Genomic DNA, 22,135 nt, shown 5'->3' with positions numbered 1-22,135 from the left:
AAAACACTTACTTTTGTTATTATTAATATTATTTATAAAGCTACACAAAAAACGTGAGAAGGTTGATTGTGTTTACTTTTTCGTGATGCTACGATTTAGATTAATTCCGATGCTCATATAGCAATCTGCAGGGTATTTTTTACATTATTTATTGGATGATTTGTATAGCGCCGCTTTTGTGAGATATCCCACTCATGTCATCTTTGGGTTGCTGTGTCTTGAACAAAGACATGTTGTAGGAGGGAGTAAACACAAACATTCGATATTAATTTGTTTCTTAGACACACAAATAGAACAACTATTAATTAAAGTAATTGTTATCATAATCTTCATAATAATTATTTCTTATACAAAATCAAAGACTAAAATTACTAAATAAGCCAAACAAATAAACTATCCTCCACACTAGCGACCATATTCGCGAATATTGCGAATCAACGATTCGATAGAAGATTTGCGAAATTAATCGTAAACCCGTGAATCAATCAAAGATTTGCGCTATAAATCGCAAATCCATGATTCAATTGAAGATTTACGCTATTAATCGTCCATGTTTCAATCGAAGATTTACGCTATTGATCGTCCGTGATTCAATCGAAGATTTACGCTATTGATCGTCCGTGATTCAATCGAAGATTTACGCTATTAATCGTCAATGATTTAATCGAAGATTTACGCTATAAATCGTCCATGATTCAATCGAAGATTTACGCTATTAATCGTCCATGTTTCAATCGAAGATTTACTCTATGATTCAATCGAAGACTTACGCTATTAATCGTCCATGATTCAATCGAAGATTTACGTTATTAATCGTCCATGATTCAATCGAATATTTACGCTATTAATCGTCCATGATTCAATCGGAAATTTACGCTGTTAATCGTCCATGATTCAATCGAAGATTTTCGCTAATAATCGTCCATGATTCAATCGAAGATTTACGCGATAAATCGCATATTAGGGTATCAGAGCTGCGTTTTTTACTTCTTGGCGATTTATGACTTCTGAAAATCTGACAAATCTTTTGTCAGATCTTCGATTGAATTGCTCAATACTTTTACGTGAATTTTGCTGGTATCAATAGGAGGGCGGTTCATTTTTTCACCCACCGCTTTAAATTTAGATGTTTTTAAAGATCCGAAGCCTGTGGAGACACGGGTTTTCATACACAATACATAGGTAACTCTAGCAACCGTATATAAAAGCTGTATCTCATTCTTATGTTCAGAATTCACTAATCTTCTTTTACATCTGGGATTAGGTACAAGATAAACAAGGATTTAATAATTGGATTAATCCGAACACAAACGAAAATAATCCTTTTATTAAAGTTATTTCGTACTTTTAATCAGGATTTATGTTTTATTTTCACAGAGAAACAACAGAATAAGTAGCTACCTAGCCCTGCTTCCGCTGAAAGACCTGGCACCTGTTCAAATAGCACTTGGAAACTTTGAGATTTCAAAATAAACCTTCAAAACCGTGAAACCTTCAAGTAAACCAATATGTTATTCACGCGATGATTTTTTTTAGCTCAAAACACAGACATTCAAAGCCACTCGGGAATGATACAATCGGAAACAAACCAAGGTACGCGGAGCGCGGGAGGCGGCCTGACCGTCCCACTTTCGGTGATCTGTCAATAAATAAATCTGACAGTATACAGGCAACTCGCATTGTAATATCACCTTTCCGTCCTCGAAAATAAAATGAATTACTGATCCTTTTTACAATGGCGCGCAAATGGCCGGCTGCCTAAAAAACTTTACTGTACTACATATCCTAAATCTAGTCAACAAAAGTTCGCACTTGTTTCCAAATTTAATATTTTGTTACACTATTTAGTTAAACACTTTTATATGTGTGTCATAATACACCCGCCTCACTCAATTTTAGCGTCTTTACGTCAAGCGAATCGTTTAAAACGAACATTCAGTTCCTACGTAGAAAAGACCCACAATGGACAGCGCTACAAACCATACCTTATATTAACGAACTTTCCTTTTCGACGTATGGTCTACTAATTGCAGTGTGCGCTCTTCGGTGGTCAATTTACGACTCATGACATAGTTTATTCAAAGCATTCTCGGATCCTCCTGGTGCCAAAAATATTGTCACGTGGTTGCCTCCAGCTCGAAGAAATGATACCCATATTTCATGTTAGGACAAGTCTATTAATTTGAAAGTCTATGGTCCAAGAATAGTTTTTCAGCCGCTCAATTCTTATTTTACTAAATTGTATTTTATTTTTTATTTATAACTAGCTGTACCCCGCCACGCTTTGTTGTGGCTCAGTCTATCTGTGCATATAGAGAAACAATAACGCGTGTTGCTTTTAAGTCCAACAGATGGCGCTGTTTAAAAAAAATGCTTTTACCTGTCACGGGTGACATCTGTATATTATAGGTATATTAATAAAAACTTATGGAGGGAAATAATAATAATTCATCACTTTTCATAACTTTATAGCACTTTTTATATGTGTGTCGAATTGTCATTTTGAAGAGTTATCATGGAACCCTTTAATTTATCACTTAACAAATACAAAAGATTGTTACTGCGACAGTTTACTTATGTACTGTATAAATATATATTTTTTACTATACACATGTAAAAGCCTGATGAAACTGGTGAATCTACAACAATGTACACCAAAAAAATTTCGACCTGAGCATTTTAATTTATTTATTTTATTCCTTTTTTTACAGCAAATAAGTAGTTGAAAAAAACGTCTGGAGCTGGGTCTATGCTTCAACGTATTTTAAAAGACTAAACAGTTGATATTAACCGCCTGGATACCACTTTTTTTTAATTGACGATTTTTTTTTTAACGAAAGCTAAAATCAAAAAAGTTATACCACGAAATCGACTCCAAAGGTGATTTAAATTCAGCAACCTCCCGCTTGTACTACGACATTCCAGACACCGTGTATAGGTAGGCGTAAACAATATATATTTTCAAAGTGTGGTAATAATTTTTGAAATGTTCCAAAAAAATTATTATATACGTTGTTTATTTGAGGTTCCAGAGTGGTAGTTTGGGGATCAGGTAGCGGGTGAATGAAAGATGATAGGTTGTTGTGTTACAGCGTTTTTTATTTTGAGTCAGTAGAGTTTCGCAGTTGTAAGATGACTACGGACGATGATAATGATGATGCCAGGTGTACGCGGCGATGACTGCAGTGGAGTGGTCGAAGCGGTGTCAGTGAGTCGACATCGTGGTGACCGGACTCGTGGATGCGTTCAGCACTGGTGAAGACGTGGAATCTTTTGGGTACTTCAGTGTAAAAAGGATAGCCAAGATGTGATGGACCTGGTCGGCAGATGTGCAGGAGATGCAGGCCGGCGAAGTGGTCGCAGGGTCTAGGCGCGTGAGATCAGCGCTATATGGTCAGCGTCATATGATCCGAAGAGTCCATGATAATCCGTGCAGAGTTGGACGTAGGTGTGGTAGGTCCGTGTGGCAGTGAATTGCTGATTGATGACTCAAGGACTGCTAATTCGTGAAGGACTGTCGAGTTAATTCACACTGTCGCTTTTATAAGGTGACGAACCTTCTCGAACATTTTGGTTGCTATGGCAGATATTGCCAAACAAACCTAGACAAGGGATGAACTTTCTAGAATGTTTCTATGATGGCGTGGTACTTTGGAGATTGGCATAATGGTGTACCACCACAGTAGATTCTCTCAGTATCCCCCTGTTCAAACATCACCAGAGCCAGGTCCTCCCCAACTTTCTTCTTACATATCTCCTTCCCCTCTCAACTACCTTCAGCCTCACAACTTTTCCCAATTGGAAATGTCATAGTCCCACTGGTTCGAGACGGTTGGAAGTGCAGATTCGCATCAAAAAAATATTGAATAATAGACTCCATGTCATATTTTTCATCCATCATATAATTCGGGCCTCTTCAAGAATCACATGAACATATCGCTTCCTACAGCCCCTACCTTAACTTGCCTCATAACACTTGTACATTGTTATTAAAGATAACAACAGAAAAAGCTAAAGTGATCGAACCGTAAATTGCTGAAGTTACTAAATCCAATATTGCGCATCGACTGTGCCTACTTCTATTACAAATTGGTGTCTTTTTTCGGATTTATCAGCCGCTAAAAATCTCATACACAGTGACTAAACAAAGAATATAAACATTCATAAGAATCTCTGAAACCCAAGTGAAAACTTAACTAATGTCAGTGAAGCAGTGTATGAACCACACAGGTGGAACATTCAACACAAAAAAACAGTGTATAAATTGTTTAATTAATTGTAATATAAACAGTGTAAATTCCGATACGGATTCTTAACCTAGTTGTCAGTTGGAATATTTATTTGGGCCAATAAAAGTGCGCTACCATGAATTCTGTATCCTTCGATCAAGGCAAAAGAAATTGTCTAGAGAATGTCTTAAACAATTTATAACAAACGCTGAACTTAATATATCTCGTGACCCTAAAAACTTTTGGTCTTATGTTAAAGGAAAAAGAAATAATTCTGGTTTACCTCATGTTATGATACTGGGCGAAGTGACTGCTGAAAATCCTTTCGCAATATGTAACCTGTTCTCACAGCATTTCGTCTCCACCTTTAATTACAACACTATTTCCGATGTACACTCTACCAACTATCATTTTGACAATCAAGTTAATATCTCCTCGGTATCAGTTTCAAAACAAAAAATAGAAAAAATAATCGATACTATTTCTAGCTCACTGGGTGCGGGTAGTGATAAAATTCCGGCTTTCTTTATCAAAATGTGTAGCAAGGTAATCTCGAAGCCCCTATTATTGCTCTTTCAATCCTCATTGAAAGAAGGTATCTTTCCTGATCGTTGGAAGAGTGCTCTCATCACACCTGTTTTTAAGTCTGGGGCTAAAAAATGATGTCCAGAATTTTCGACCGATATCTAAATTACCAATCTTTAGTAAAATTTTTGAAAAAATTGTTCATGAACAACTATATAACTGCATCGAGTCTGTAATACTCGTGAACCAACATGGCTTTATGAAAAAAAGATCGGTTGTATCTAATCTTGCCATTTTCATTGAAAATATTACTAAATCAATGGATGATCAAATCCAAGTTGACGTAATCTATACAGACTTCTCAAAAGCGTTTGATAAAATTGACCACAGTCTTCTTTTGTCCAAATTACTAGCTATGGGAATTCATGGGGATTTATATAGATGGTTAGTCTCCTATCTTAATGGGCGCACTCAGGGAGTAACAATAAATGGTTTCATCTCTGAAATTGTAAATATACCCTCAGGTGTGCCCCAAGGATCTCACCTGGGACCGTTACTGTTTACAATTTTCATCAACGACATTATAAAATGCTTTAATTAAGCAAATGTTCTACTTTTCGCTGATGATATGAAAATATTCCTGCCTATTCATTCTATAATTGACTGCTTTAAACTACAAGAAGATCTGTATTGGCTTAATGATTATTGTATCCGCAATCGTCTCAACATGAACACTTCTAAATGTTATGTAATTACCTTCACTAGAAATAAAATTAAGTTTGACCATAATTATCATATAGCTGGCCAATTACTCAAAAAAGTTACACAAATTCGTGATCTAGGTGTTATACTTGACAGTAAACTTACATTTGAGGCTCATATTGATATGATTGTTAAGAAAGCCCTTAGAATGCTAGGATTCTTATTCCGTATTGGAAAAGAATTTAATAATATCATAACACTTAAAATATTGTATTTTTCTTATGTTCGCAGTCATCTTGAATTCGCTTCTCCCATATGGAATCCTCAATATAAAATTTACATAAATCGCATTGAAGCCATCCAAAGAAAATTTGTCCACCATTTAAATTTCAAATTAAATTCAAACCTTGACGTTAACAGCTCGATGGACCTTTATGGACTTTAGCCATTAAAAACTAGAAGAGACTCCGCAGATATAATATATCTCAATAAAATTATCAATGGCTTTATTGATTGTTCTCCCCTTCTGTCTGAAATTAATTTTAGAGTCCCGAGCGTTAGAACTAGAGAAAAATCACTTTTTCATCTCCATAAATGTTCTACTAATATCAGACAAAATGCGTTTATATTCAGAGCCTGTAGTATATTTAATAAGAATTTTAATGATATGGACATATTCACAAGTAATTTAGGAACCTTTAAAAGATATGTAATAACTAACATTAAATAATTTTAAATATTCTACTGGAAGTTATCATGTTATTGCTTTGAATCCTTTCCAGTTACTTACCTTCCAATTTATACTCATGTGTTCAATTTAGTTGTAGGTATACATTTATTATATTGTTATTATTGCTATTGTGTAGTGCTTTTATTGATTGCTGCTGTGTTGAAATTTTACAATACATTATGTTTTGAATTTTAGCTGGTTATTAGTATATCAGTTAAATTTAAATTTTTGAAATTTAGCTGGTTATTAGTATATCAGTTAACTTTAAATTTTTATTTTATTTGTGTTCCTAGATCTGTTATTATTTTTTATTTATTATTTACAATATTGTATTTTTTGTAAATCTCTCAGGCCACGGGTACAGAACCGTAATGTTTTTTTTTAATATTCTTTATTATTATTATAATTTTAAGTGAAAATCTGTTATTGGATTTTATCTTTATTATTTAGTTTATTCTTATATTTGTAAATAATCTGTTGATTTTCCCAAATAAATAAAAAAAATAAAAAAATAAAAATAAAAAAAAAACATTGTACAGACAGGGGCGCTTTTGTGAGGTGTCACTTTAAAATAAATTAAATAATACTTACGGTTAATAGGTCGCTCAACAGGAAAAGTTTGCAGATATAAAAATAAAAGTCTTTAATTATTTTTTTATGATTATTTATTTATTAATTTTATCATTATCATCACATTATTATATCAAGATAAACCGTTACAGACCGCCCGGTCTAACCTCTAATTTGGGCACAACCTCTTCAGAACCTAGAAACCTTTACAAATAGGTACTACAGTTATAAAACACAAAAAATCAAAAATAAAAATAGATTTCATCCATCGGCGTCACTAAAACACACACATTGTGTCAAAACGTGTTGCGATGGATTGCATTGAAATGGCCAGCATTGTAAAGGTTAATGCAAGAATCCAACAAATAAAAATAACATATTTTAATACAAATCATTTTTATATAGTGACATACGAGTCATTAAAAGTGATGAAACAAATACTAGGTTAAATAGTTACCTATGTAACCTATTTAACCTAGTTTTTGTTTCATCACTTTTCATGACTTTATATCACTTTTTGTAGGTTTGTTGAACTGTCATTTTGGTGAGATACCCGGTCACCCATTTTATTTACCGAGTTCAAAACATCCAAATCACAAACCTGCCGGATTCACTTTTAAGAAAAGCGTTCATCGCAGTTACTGCAGAGCGACATTTCTGATTGAATTCCGTTGCTAGTTTTGAAGGTCTTTGACAGAAGAAATGCTGATCATCAATCAAGAAGTAAAAAAATGACTGCCAAGTTAGTTAACCCTCCCGGAGCGGTGGGGGTAATAGACATCCCCCAAACAAAAGTTTTGTGCGATATCTAAGTTGTTTTTTACATCACATACTCCATAATTCAGGTATTACTAGAAAAACTATTCAGTAGTTGATCTTCATTTAAAAAAAAATGTATTATTCTGATACTATTTAAGATATTAAATAATATTCATTGAATTCTGAAGAATTTTCTTTCTATATTTACAAATAAGCCATATTAAGGGTAGACTTAAAATGATTCATAATCCGCTCCTTCATGGATGGCGCTAATTTAATTATTTCACTTAAATACACGTTTTGTAAGTCATGCTTTAAATATTAAGACAAATTATTTGTTTGAGCCCGTACATGCGCAATTCTTTCAAGAAAGGTATACAAATACAATATTGGATTGAATCATCGGTGCAATTTTGTATTTGTATGCCATTCTCCAAAGAAATTAGTTTTTAAAGGAAAAAAAACTATTTATTCATGTTCATATTGCGTATGTACGTGCGCAAACAAATAATTTGTCTTAATATTGCAAAGCAATGCTACATTGCAATAAGCGTATTTTAATACAATAAATTAATTAACGCCACCTATGAATATGTAGATTATAACGAGGATTGCGTTTAACCTTAAAATAAAAATGTTTGCCTTTTAAATAATGCTCCATTTAGTGTAATGGTACATGCTCTTAACATTGGAGTTAAAGGTTGCGGATTCAATTCCAATTACAGTGCAAAAATATTATACATAATATTGACATGATGAAATGAAAAAATACAAAACAGTGTTTGACAAATTCCCGTAGGTGTCTTTCGGGATTACGACGTATTTACGGCATTCAAAATTTCCACATCGAGTGTCGATACGTGCTTGACGATGCCAATTTCTCAGCTTAATCGGATGCTGATTTCTTACTGTATCAACTGTTGACAGAGGGCGGAAAGATGAAAAACTAATCATAAATGACTTTGTCTATTTGACCTGATAATACACACTGCAAGACAATCCTAAACTTTATCTTAATAAGGAAGAATCAAAAGTTGAACAACGTAATATTGGACATGAAAATCTTAAATCATATCTGACATTATCTCATATTTTCAACCCAAGAGAAAATAATAATTACTAAAAATAATATGATTATATTTTTCATCAGGAGCTATAAATTACTGCTAAAAACTCTCTAGATCTGAATAATAAACCTTAAACAAAACAATAATTTAACTCGTAAAGGCTCTATAACCAACCATCTTTATTATCACATAGGCTTGGCTATATTTATCTTTCTCAACATTCTCAAGTATTCATTTCAGTCATAAATGTCTAACAATACATATTATTACAGTTTAAATCTATCTCAAATTTCCAGCGTTAAGACAAAAAAAACTAAGTTGTTATATAATATGTATATACAAAGGAACTGGTTACTTGATGCAAAATATTGATAGACGTTACAGACAACCTAAAAGCACTGGAACATTTACATATTAATGCGTTCCATACTAATTTGACCTGACGCGGCTGTTGCATATATGATACATCGGCGAATGTCCCCGTAAGCAGATGTCGCAAATGTGATCCATCCAAGTTTCACTAAAGCACATCATTCACCGGGTCAAAAGTGCCGCGTTATGGGATAGATCACGTTGAAAAGTTTAGCTTTGCAAAGGTTAACTTTATCTACACAACTGTTTCATATAAGATACATAGGCGATGCCGCATATGTGTTCCATTAAAATACATACATTGTGTTAAAAAGTGCTGCATTATGGGATAGATTACGTTGAAAAGTCCACCTTTGCAAAGGTTAACTTTATCTACACAACTATTTCATATAAGATACATAGGCGATGCCGCATATGTGATCCATTAAAATACATACATTGTGTTAAAAAGTGCTGCATTATGGGATAGATTACGTTGAAAAGTCCACCTTTGCAAAGGTTTAACTTTATCTACACAACTGTTGCATATAAGATACATAGGCGATGCCGCATATGTGATCCATTAAAATACATACATTGTGTTAAAAAGTGCTGCATTATGGGATAGATTACGTTGAAAATTCCAGCTTTGCAAAGGTTAACTTTATCTACACGACTGTTAGGCAATGTTGCATATGTGATCCACTAAAATACATACATTGTGTCAAAACGTTCCGCATTATGGGTTAAATTGTGTTGAAAAGTCCAACTTTGTGAAGGTAAACCTTATTTACACGGCTGTTCCATATTTGATACATAGACGACTATCCCGTGTTACGGTATGCAGATGTCGCATACGTAATCCACAAAGTTACACTAATACATTGTGTCAAAATATGCAGCATTATGGGAAAGATTGAGTTGAAAATGCCAGCATTATAAAGGTTAAACGAAAGACAGGAAAATAAATCAAAACTAATTAGAGAGACTACAAAACTCGAAAAAAAAACACTATTCTAACATGCATCATTCACATTCAATCACATCCATTCTACATTCACAGCTTCTAATCCTCGCTTGATACAAGAGGATAGAATGGAAAGCAAATACAGTATTGGCTGGCGGTGGTGTCTGCCGTACACCGCAGATGATGAGTGATACACCATTGGGGCTGGACGGACCAAGTAGATCTAGCACTTTTCCTCTGCCTTCTCCGACTTGCATTCCTGCTTCCGGCCCAACAGATCAAAGTGTGGGTGGGAGTGTTGACCCTGCAAAATAAAAAGAGTAAGAAATGTATTACAGAGAAATCTCTACGCATTTTTTTTTAAGGGACTTATTGAAAAAGACAATGAATGCAGGAAAACACAGCTATATACAAAAAAAAGCTAAAAAAATTTATAAAATTTCACAAATAAAAAAACGTGCTTAAATAAAAATACTGCACAATTTCTAAATTCTTGGCTGCGTCAAAACGTTTCTCCGCAGGTTTTCTTTCCTCTTCTCCGTCAATTTTTAATCTTTCTTAAAAATAGTCAGTGCACTTTTTTCATCGGACGGTTTATTTTTGAGGTTGAAAAGTTAAAAAAACTAGAAAGTAAAAAGTTGACCGCACCGCTGTGTTTGAACGTCTAACGACAACCAATGTCAGAAACGGCCGCCGGCAGCGATCAATCGAGAGTAATGTTACAAAAACTGAGTGCTTTAAAAGTTAATGCGGTAAAATAACGCATTTAGGAACAATCGATACAATCTTTATAAACAACACACGTGGGCAAACAACTATTTGAGGAACGACCGATCGAGATTTCACTGTATAATAAGTGATAGGTGTCGCAGTAATGGTTGAGGCGAACACAGTACTCGTACAAATGCATTGTTTGCATACAGCATGTTTCAAACTTCGCTATTGAAGCATTAGGAAAAATGTAAAGATGATACATATTAAAAACAGAAAAAGGCAATATAAACATGGGAAAAGTGATGTTATGTACATAGAAACAAAACCTTGTGTGGAATGATTTGTCAGCCTCTGTGTTTCCTCCCTCCTACAAACTGGGTCTCAAACAAAACGTAGGAGGTCAATAAATAAGTATCGGTACACATGCACTATTGCTATATTTATGAGTACCGAATATGGTGACCGGATAACTCATCAAAATGACAATTCAACACACCTAAGAAAAGTGCTATAAAGTTATGAAAAGTGATGAAACAAAAACTACGTTAAATAGGTTACATATGTAACTATTTACGCTGACGATGCGGTCGAGTTTAGCAAAGGGCGATGGAGTTTGGACTAAATTCTATGACACAATATTGGAGTTCAACAGAGGGCAAAATTCGTAAGCGGCAGTTGTATCATGGGGAATTTTTACTGTATTAGTCGTAATTTTAGCTCATGAAGTAAGTAGTTAAACATACAGTCACTCTATGTAAAAAAGGGACGGAAACATACAATGGGAAAAGTTTAATATGTCAAAGCGAAGCAAAAATAAGTAAAGGAAATTTTTAAGATGGTGTGCAAAACAAAAGAAAAATAACAACTACATACCTATGTTATTTTTATTGTAAAATAAAATAAAAAGTGTGTAAAAAGGTTTACTAAAAACAATCGTGCCAGCTATTAATAATTAATTAAAAAAACATTACTTTTTTATAACACGATAATATATGATACAATATAAATGTGTGGGACTAACAAACGGTTCACTTTACTTCGTCACTCTCGCTGCTGCAGTCCGAGTCAGAGGAGTCTCCATAGGGCCCGATCCCCGGCAGCACCCCGATGCAGCGGAGACCCGCCTTTACCAGCACGGGGGCGCCACTCACAGGCGGGGGCCCCTGGGCGCTTGGAGACGGTTTGGTTTCTTGATGCGATCTGGGAATGATGAAATAATAACAAAATATAATAAATTTGAATATTTACATTAGGCTTGAAGGATGCGGCTATTTAAGAATCTACAATGGCTAAATAAATATGTCACTGAACAGCCCCAGATGCGCACTCTAAAGACCTTCACTAATCTGCACATTTTGCTGTATATGGTAAATAACATCATAACTTGATTTTGCCTCAATCATTCGGAATGTATTGAAAACATCAAAAAAAATATATCATATTGCGTTAGAGATCATCAATTTAATCCTATTGCTCTATACACGGTGTCTGGAATCTCGCAGTACAAGCTGCGCTAGTGTAATGCGTAGGGAAACTGGTGAATCTATATAACATAGAGAACCCAAAATAAATTCTTTTTTTTTTTATCTGATATTTTTTCCATTTTTTTAAAGCAACTGAACTATAAAAGGACTTCACTTCAACGCATTTTAAAAGACATTAACCCTTAGAAGACGAGTAATATTTTGTAATTAATCTCAAAGCCAAATATAATATTGATAATTATATTTGAAATAATTGACAGGCATCTACAATGTCACTTCGTCATGTTTTACTTCGGAATTTTCATGGACAGTATAGCAATGCGTTAAAAACTTCTAAAACTTGGCTCTACATGGCCGTGCACCTGAAGGAGGTCATGATTTCGCTGAACTGCTATCGTAGTTGGTCAGGTCCTCAGGGTTAACCAGCTGATTTAACCCCCTAATGACTTTTTTTAGATTTGACCTCAAAGTTTGGAATCGTTTACTCGAAAACGAAAGCTCGTATAAAAAATATTATACAAGAAAATCCCGCTTTTATTACAGTTTTCGGACGCCATGCATAAATGTTAAAAAATCTGTGATGCTTTATTCTTATAAAAAATTGCAAACTGTAATTCATCATATCTGTTAGAAAGGATTGCGTTGTTAAGCAGGGTACTCACCTAACCGTGTAACATGTAACGTATCTGATACTGTATCAAGTGAGTACGTAGGCACGAGCCTACTGCGAGCCGCTCGCGGGTGGAGCGCAGTGTGCTCGCAGTGACCTGCCGACGGCGGTTTCACTGCGAGCACCAAGCGAGCACTAGAGGCGGATCCGAGAGGTCGTAGTTGGATACGCGGTTACCGTGGACGAGCCGTACCCACTTGCAGATTGATACAGTATCAGATACGTTACATGCTACACTCTTGGTGAGTACCCTGCTTTAGAAAGGTTGCCCTGAACGCCACACCAGATCAAACAACTTATGTATTTAGTATACCAGCTACAAATACCAAATAACACCATAAATCATACATATATAATGAGCGTGAAACAATATAATAAATGGTTCATTACTTGTTAGCATCGTGTCCATTTTCTTTGGACGTATCTGCCGGGACTTTAGTTGGAGATCTGCCATTCTTTATTGGGGGCTCGTCGCTTGAATCGCTGGCCTTTCGTTTCTTCACTATAACCTGGAAAACAGTAAATTACATACATTATATTCATTTCTTATTAACTATAGTTTACGGTTATTCGAGTGGTACTCTCCGTGGCTGATTTCCATGTGCGGCCAATTCTCTGATAATTGAAACAAGGGTCAGGTATGTACAAGTAATCCATAAAATCTTTAGAATTCTTTGTTAATATCAACAAACCAAAAAATTTTACTTTTCAAAAAAATAACACTTGAACCTGAGCAGAAACGGGCAGCCCGTTTGATAAATTCCCCTCTTAACAAACGGATTGCAATCCTTAGCGCACAGGCGTCAGGTATGCTATATATGCTGCCCTTGTTCAACTAGTATTTTAATGGAATATAGATACTATGAAGAACAACCATCATTAATCTCATTGTCACTGGTGCACGCACAGACAGTAAACAAGCTAATTGCAACCTTGGTGTGCTGTGTGGAGGTTATTTTTAAGGAAAGGAAAGGAAAAATACTCAAATTGTAAGAAGGATGAAACACAAAAGCTGGCAAGTCTTACCGGACAAGAGTTGCAACTGTATGGAGCAAATGCAACTACATATAGCAACCCTAATTGGAGTATGTTGTGAACTTAAAATAGTGGTAATCACCAGGGCGATACTGAGAGTACTTTTGTACTTTTGCGCCCTTGAGGTGATTTTCTCACGAAAACGGCACTATATAAATAATCCAATCATTATTATTATTATAGTATCTTCCACTCATCTATTCTCAAGCAGCAAATGCAGAACATGTGTTTGGCGCATCAGTCAGTAATGCGCTGGTACCGGAGGTATCTATGATGCACATTCTATTGAAATACCGATAGAATAGGCACAATATGCCTATGTTCTAAAGACGGAGAATCTATCAAGAGAGGAATGCCTGGAGAGGTCTTGTTGAAGCAATGGGTCCCAACCCAACTAGGAAAAATGGATGATAGTATTTTAATGGAACTGGAGTATGTGTAAGGGATACTCACCCCTTGTAATTTGTTCCTAGTATTGTTAACAGCTGATTTCTTGGCCGTGTTTTGTGGGATTCCACTTATCTGGTGCAGTCTCTCCCTTTCTGCTGAATCCTGCACTGTGCTGACTCGTTCCCTGAAATAGAAACATCACATCATTATACAAAAAAAGAAACAACATCCTTCACTGACAAGATTTTGAGTAGTTATGAGACGATACATGAATGCGAATGAAAGCAAGGAGCGGAGCCGAGACCACCAATCCTTTCCACCTACAATTGTGGAGAAGTGGTGTGATGGTGACGTTACGTTGACGTGATTAGTTAATTAGTTGATAATAATATTTACCGGAATTCCCTCATCTCTCTCTGCTCCTCGAGGGATATCTGTCGTGCCACGGAGGCCTTATTCTGTTCCACCTGCTCCAGAAACCCCACCTCGTCATCATCCAGACCTCTGATCATGTTCTCTGCAAGAAGAAAGTAGAATTAATCAAATTAGAACCCATCGGGCACGTGTATCACCTTTATTATTGCCTTGATTGTATATGCCAGCGCTTCTCAATTGGGGGCCATGTGGCCAAAGGGTAAAAAAAAATCACCAATTTTCGTATAAGCATTTTTCCCCGCATTTATCTTTACTTTTTAAGTTGTCACTATTTTGCAGGTAGGTACCAATGTAATCTACGGAAAAATGTTACCTTAATTTTGCCTTTTAGCAAAGGCTTCAGGGAAAAGGCTGGAGGTAAAAATAGCAATTTTAAAGGAATTAACATTAATTACATTTTGTTGTAACTCCTGGAAGTCTAACACGGACGATCAATAACGCCCTGTCAATAAGATATTGACGTAATCTATGGTCAAATAGCGATATATACGAACACAATCTGAATATGGTTCCAACAATCGGTAGACAAAAGCTACTACTTTTAGAGCAGTGGCTCCAAGGTGTCCGATAAGCTGTCAAATGCACGGCATTTTGAATAATTTCGTACGTTATGCAAAATATCTGGCTTATTGATGAAGCGGTGAACTAAATAAGCTATTAGAACTGAAAGAAATGGTATACATGATTCATTGACTTAATTAATTCATCTAAGACACGATCAATTGATTCCGTTCCAGCTTCGAGAAACAAAAGTTGTTAATTATGATTAATGGACCTCATGAACTAATTGTATATTAGAGTTAATATATCAATTTGAAATTGCTAATTTATTAGTATTTTTATCTTTTACGTATCCGTCTGACGTTTAGGAATGTTAATTCAAAGAGAGATGCCCCAGTGTTACCAGTGTATATCGATTCTGATTTATTGCTTTAACAACATCAATCTGGATATCAATCATTGTGACCGTGCTCGGGAAATCAGTATAAAATCATAAGGAGTCACGCCTATCGATCTGACGTTGTAAAGTTATCGATATCACATTTTTCAATAAAAACTCGGGAATCAAACAATACTCTGTGGACTTTTATTGTAATAGTTATAGTTATAATTGAGCTTGGACAGCCATTAGGCCAGTGTGCTTAATTAGCAGGCGGCAATAATAGTTCTGAGCCCCTGACCTTGGTAGCAATGGTATTTATCTATTTCTGAATCTCTGTATTATCGACCACTTTACCTTACTGTTATAAGTGCCATCTGTGAATAACACCACAAACTAATATATAGGATACCACACATTAAAAACACAAGAATGCAAAGTTTCAATTCAAGATAATAACTTCTACCTGCTGCAGTCTGTTTAAGATTATCCAAATGAGCCTCTCCGATAGGACCCCCCACCAGAAGAACTTGCTAAATGAAGTCATGGTATACATACACTTATACATACTGAAATACACACACTCTTCACCCCTTTTCATATACATAGTAACATGCCACAGAAAATCATCAAACTCCAAAAAGAGCAGATGAAAAAAGGTTGAGAAGCTATGCTATGCATAATTTGACAACAATTTACACTAATTGATGGTTTAATACAGTCATGCAAAACCTTTTCAACGATTTGTTTTATTAATTCAATTGATCACAAAAGGCAAAGTGTTTAACACTGCGTCAGAGACATTGTCGACTCGAGCGATAGGGTATTTACAAAATAAATGCCTTGAGTGATGGATTCAATTTTGGATTCAGCCGCGCTCATTCAAAAAATCATACCTCTGTTAATTAATACGGAAACATATAAACTGCTTACTGTGGTTTAAAGCCAACGAATCCACCTATATTTCATCGCTAACCCATATTTGAAGGTTTTATAATTGAGCTGTTTGCAGGTTTTTCGAAATAAATTTGTCGACCTAAATTTAGGTAGCCATCGCTCAAAGCCTAGAGCGATGAGACCTAAATGTGGATAGCCATCGTTCGACTGGTTATAACGAACTTCTGGGAAGAAAAAATACTAGCACAAGTAATGAAAAAATAATTATACAAAAAAGACCACCCTTGAATGAAAAAAAATATTATATTTGAAAACAACCACCCCTGTACTACAGCAGTAAAACACCATTTCTGCAGATAATTAACAACAGTAAAAATTATGCAATAATAATAACTAAATAGTAAAAATTTTGCTCTTTATGTTTCTCAGTCAGTTTTTTTTAACATTCTTGCCATATTTTCACTTGCAAACAACACCTTAGAGTATGTGGCGTTGAGAAAATGATCCAGATCGTCTCACTAATAATAAGCAACTCGACCAACCTAAGTACTTGCAAGTTACTACCGAGAACTAATCGTAAACAACGCGACCTACCTACGACAATACGTTGCGAGTTGGTCTGGCACATCACGCCAACTCGCTACAAGGTTCTACCCTATCGCCTATGCGTAATAGCAGCGCCAACGAAAGTTCCAGTAGGGCCCAGACTGAGCGAGTGTCTCCGTTTTATTTGCGATTCCGCCTACCTACTGTCGCCATCGGTTGGGCTGTATAAATAAGCCCGACGCAGCGAGCAGTCAGTATTCAGTCTTCAGCCAACTACTACCGCGCTAGGAACCTTGACCTAGATATCGCCCGCATTCCATAGTATTTCGCATAGTAAACGCGTAGATATTGTGACTGTAAAATGATTTTAATTCAACAATAAACACTGTATCTGAGTCAAATGAGATTTTTTATTTTGTACACTAAAATAACCACAAGTACAAAGTTCTCTCTCCCTCAGAAGACGTTGTAACGTATGCAATGTTAGGTAGGTACATTACAATGTTTAAAAGGAAACGGTAGAGCTAAGATCTCATGATTGTGGGATTAATTTCCTGTCAAGTAAGTTAGGTGATCATAAATAAAAAAGTGAATTCTTAATGGAAAATATATTGAAACATCAAAAGTTATAACTAAGGAGTACAGATAATAAACATGTAACCATAGAAATAAATATAGGCACATACCCGATGGACTCTTGAATTAAACTAAACTAACTTAACGTGAAACGAAAGAACGAAAACGGATGGCGAACGAAGACTTGCTCTCGGCAGCGGGGAACGGACCCGAGTCGAAAGCCAGGACATCCTTCCCTTGGTGGAAGCAGGAGGACGCAACTCCTTCAATGGACGCCTGCAGGGGCATCAGGCCTGCAGCACGTGGTAGTCGACCAGACTCTTCAACGGAGCCAAGACAGCAATCCGTATTCTTAGTGGCAGCGGGAGAACGCAGCTCCTTCAATGGACGCCTGCAGGGGCATCAGGCCTGCAGCACGTGGTAGTCGACCAGACTCTTCAACGGAGCCAAGACAGCAATTCGTTCTCTTGCGACACGGGGACACTCCGCCAAGAACAACCAGCCACAGCTAGGACCAAACCCATCTCGGTTTCAAGTCCGAAACACGAGCACTCCGACATGACCATCGGCCAACACTCAATGAAAGCGGGATTCCATATTCCCCACTAAAATAATAACAAACACGAACTGTTCGTGAATGGATAAACACCCCGCGCCTTTTTTTAAAGAAATAATAACTCCTATTCACATGATTAACTCAGATTCAAGCCCCTTTAAAAGAGAGTGACTGGATCCACCGATCAGCAGGCCTAGCTGACCGGGGAGGAAGTGACCATAAACAAAACTCTACTTCCTTCCTTCAAAATATTGCCAAAGTTCGAAAAAAATACCCATAGACAAAATAAACCCAATTAAGCAAGAACTTCTCTTGTCACAAATATTTATGTGACAACGTGGACCCCACTAAACCACATCCGGTGAAATCACAGTCGTTGTTCATATACGTTGCACAAACGGGACCTAAAGGATTCCGAATAGTATGAATGTGGACATAATCAAACAACAGAACACATCATAGAAGAACGTCCACTTCACCAGTTACCCAGAGGCGCATCGGTTTTGAACCTAGTGACTCCTGATTCCATCGACTGGCTGAATAATCTTTGATCTCCACCAAATTCAGAAGAAGAAAACCTACAAACTTTTGCTATTTTATTTAGCAAAGTAAGTTCTGGGCGGTGCATCACTGGTTAAAAATCGAAGAGTTTTTCAAGTTAGAATGGTTACTTACTGAGTTTATGTGCTTCTTCATAATCCGCATCTTTCTTATTTCTCTGTTCCTCGAGGCGGGTGTACAAGGGACGGTGGTCGATCACCTCCTCTGGGGCCTCTGGAAAACAAAACAAACAAAACTCAATTCAACGATTTAATTTGACTCTACTCAATCATTTAAAACTCAGTAACAGGTATGAAATTTTGACGATTAACGAGAGTTGAGGAAGAACCACGAGCTACACCTCTTTGAAGGGTCGTCAATAACAAGGTTTATACATATAACTGAAACAGCTCGTTCGGCAGGGTTTGTAGCAAGAATGGAAGAAAGGCCACCGCAATTTAAAAAATCTGCAGAATGAAGGAGTCCTAATCTTAGGCGACTGGATAATAATTATTATTAAAAATAATAATATGGGTTGCGTGTCAGAGATTGTAAGTCTCGTTCGATTAACTCGTATTTGTTTTGAATCTAATTGTCAAATTCACAATTAGAACTGATGTATCAATTCAGACAAGTGATTATTTTAAATCTGTTTATTTCTTTTGTTTAAAACTCTTAGCTCTGCAGGGAGTGGATTCCGAGCATGCCCAGAAGAAAGTTTATTGGACATAGTAGCCGCGCTTCCTCGTATAAAAAAATCTCAAAAACCTTTTCTGAACCCTGACAATTCAAAATAGCCGAGCCACTCTCCATTGCGAAGGTCAATACTACAGCTTTAGGCAACTTCTTCTTAAATCATTGCCTCATTGCTGAGGATTAGCGTTGAGGCATTCGTGAATGAGCCGCAAAATTGAGCTAGCTCTTTGTTAAGATTTGTTTGGTCTTGATGAAGTCTTCAATAACAGACGCATGGTTTTTTTTTGTTTTTACTGCACAAAACTGCATTTCACTTTATTTAATGTTACAAAGAGTTAAATTATTCCCGACGCGGACAAAACACTTTTACTAATGGTCTGTAGACCATAATGACTGCTTGTTACTATTTTATAGGAGAGAAGAAGTAGGAATCCAGTCGGCGAGGCTTTTTATAATCTAACCAAGTAAAACACATTGACAAGCTAATTGTAAACAAACACTGTCAAAGAAAGCCAATTGATATGGCAAAAACATCTGTTTTATCTGTTAGCCCTAGTTTTACCTCTGACCGCTAGGTGCTAGGCAGGAGCCTGTAAAGTAACTGGTGGAGAACTTAGCTAATGGTTCGTACATTTTTAACACTCTTTTTGATGAGCCGTATTCGTACGACTCCCTGTAAACCGTACCATGGCTCAATTGAATGGTTAATATTTTTTAACAGATTTTAGAAAAATAGCACTATTAAAATTATTATTATTGTTAAGTATCAATTGTCATAACATACTCAGAGACATAAACGGTGTCTGACAGTCCGACATCTGGATCAAGAGTTGTATGATCATTCATTTGCTTACGCAGCGAGCTGGGAGCCATAATGGGGGAGCCGTAGCTGGGGAGCTGCATCCGATGAGCGCAGTAATCTCAATGCTCGTACGCTCTGAGCAGACGGCTCCCGTTCAATTGAGTCGACTCTTTGAGCCGTACGAAAATATTGAGCTGGTAAAACTATTAATAAAATAAGTCATCACCCATCGCTACTGAGGATAGTGATCCCCACTCCAACAGCCCTAATGATTCGGGCTCCTCCATACCAGCCACATGTGATACTCGATTAGACAATACCGATTGGTGACCTTCTTCTGCTCCCTTCCACATTCCCTCTTTGCCAATGACACAAGCTTCTCCAGGTTCGACACTTGGAAGCAAAGTGTCCAAAGTATCTTAGGATACGTTATAGACAGAAAGTTGATAAATATAAATATAATTCCTCAGAATTTTTCAATGAAATGAAACAATAATATTATAATAATAGACACAATGTGGGCATGCTGAGTCTACTCTACAGGTATCTAAAGAGCTAGCAGCATCGACGTAAACGAGTGGAACACTAGGCCTAGGCTATTATTATTAATTTCCCGCGGAGTCGATAATTAATTGTAGCCTCTCCTTTATGGGCGTGCAACGCCGGGCGTAGTAGGTTCATGGCCCAACGCGGTCAGGTAAAAGCGACGTGCGGACGTCTTGCAGTATGCAGGTGTGGTGTGCAGAGGAGGGGCACGCCGCACGCGGTACGGGCGACCACCCGTCTCAGTTCAGTTTCCGCTGGCCGTTCGTATGGTGCTGACTCACTTGTTTGACTGACTGATTAGGTACCGTGATGTGGGCGCACTTGTATAGGAAACACTCTTTCGAGAACAATCGCAAAGAGGTACTACAAGTAACTTGCCACTACATATATATAAAAAAAATGTATAAACAATGTTTCTACTGTAAGAAAGTAGACAACACAATGATGGCTGAATTTGATTGGCAAAGTTAAATTTCAAGGCAAAGACCCATCTTATCATAATATGGGCAACATCAACATTCAAATTAAACATATTAAAAAATTATCCAAATTATTGTCTAGGGCTTTTTTGGTAGTAGGCCCGTTTTAAAGGGAAGTCTGAGAATCTAAGTACATTAGTTTAATTACAGTCTTCTGACAGAATGCATGTTATTTTTATTAATCTTTTCAATATTTTATAGTTATAACAGACTGACAACACACTTCCGTATGGCACTTCGCAGGTAATAAAAATACTCATAAAATAACATCGCAATAAACCGATTTACTTATAATTGAAAATGACAAAAATATGGGCCTTCTCAATTGCTTACAACCGGTGAAATCAAGATATAGAACGATTTAAATTAAGGTAATAAATGAAACGTCAAAACTCACCTTCTGGCTGGTCGGCCGTTCTCACTTTTTCCCATTCTTCCTGCCTGCGCTGCTTGGCCTCCGCAATTTCCGACTCAGTGATGAATCCGGAACTCATCTTATTAAATTTACGATCAATAACTCTCAATACTGCCGGCAAAATTGTTAAATGTGTAAATCAAATCACACAATAAAAACAAACGTGAAAAACATCTGAAGAAAAAACGTCATAAAATAACAAATAACCATAGAAAATGTGAAAAGAAGGAGAGAGACAACAGATAAAGTAGTGATGCCCATTGTCGAAACATTATGTTTCAGACTTTTGAACTATATTTCCGAAAATATTCGAACTATACCGATATGATTTGAGATTTTCACGGCCAAAAGAATTATTATAGTGATTTATTTTTGGAGTATTATGACGTGTTGGGTTACCTCCTTCTTTAGCCAACGTTTCGGATAGTATTGCAGTGTCCATCATCATGGCAGATGTGTAATGTTTGTGGACAGTATACCCAAATATATATACATTTTTTTTTCCCGGAAGGTTTTAAAATTTTAAATTTATTAAAGAAAAAAGAACATATAGGTACTCGTAAGTAATAAGATT

General features: G+C 36.3%; 1 protein-coding gene across 2 annotated transcripts; it reads right to left on the bottom strand.

Moving 5' to 3' along the window:
* Positions 1 to 6,875: 6,875 nt before the first annotated feature.
* Positions 6,876 to 21,745, bottom strand: LOC149410327 (PSME3-interacting protein). 2 transcript variants are annotated; one of them, XM_089648902.1, is made up of 7 exons: positions 21,544 to 21,745; positions 18,759 to 18,857; positions 14,590 to 14,710; positions 14,257 to 14,377; positions 13,159 to 13,277; positions 11,636 to 11,814; positions 6,876 to 10,204 (listed from the first exon to the last, which is right to left on the bottom strand). In XM_089648902.1, exons 1-6 carry the CDS (start codon positions 21,638 to 21,640, stop codon positions 11,643 to 11,645), a joined length of 729 nt encoding a protein of 242 aa, XP_089505028.1. In that variant the 5' UTR covers positions 21,641 to 21,745; the 3' UTR covers positions 6,876 to 10,204; positions 11,636 to 11,642. The 2 variants fall into 2 exon arrangements, with proteins under 2 accessions (XP_089505028.1, XP_089505027.1); XM_089648901.1 differs by having other exon boundaries at positions 11,652 to 11,814.
* Between the last annotated feature and the right edge of the window lie 390 nt (positions 21,746 to 22,135).

Source organism: Hesperophylax consimilis, chromosome 28 (genome assembly GCF_061612785.1).
Source record: "Hesperophylax consimilis isolate HC1 chromosome 28, BYU_Hcon_1.0, whole genome shotgun sequence".
NCBI lineage: Eukaryota > Metazoa > Arthropoda > Insecta > Trichoptera > Limnephilidae > Hesperophylax > Hesperophylax consimilis.
Note: the sequence above shows the minus strand (reverse complement) of the source record. Positions and strands in the feature narration are given on the sequence as shown.

Bases quoted from the DNA above. Each gene is read 5' to 3' on its own strand.
- LOC149410327 (XM_089648901.1), bottom strand. From the start codon at position 21,640: ATGAGTTCCGGATTCATCACTGAGTCGGAAATTGCGGAGGCCAAGCAG. The intron at 14,378-14,589 runs GTAAATATTATT...TTTCTATTTCAG, and splicing joins AGAGAGATGAGGGAATTCCG to GGAACGAGTCAGCACAGTGC. The intron at 10,205-11,651 runs GTAAAGTGAACC...TTTATTTTGCAG, and splicing joins GCAGCAGCGAGAGTGACGAA to GGTCAACACTCCCACCCACA.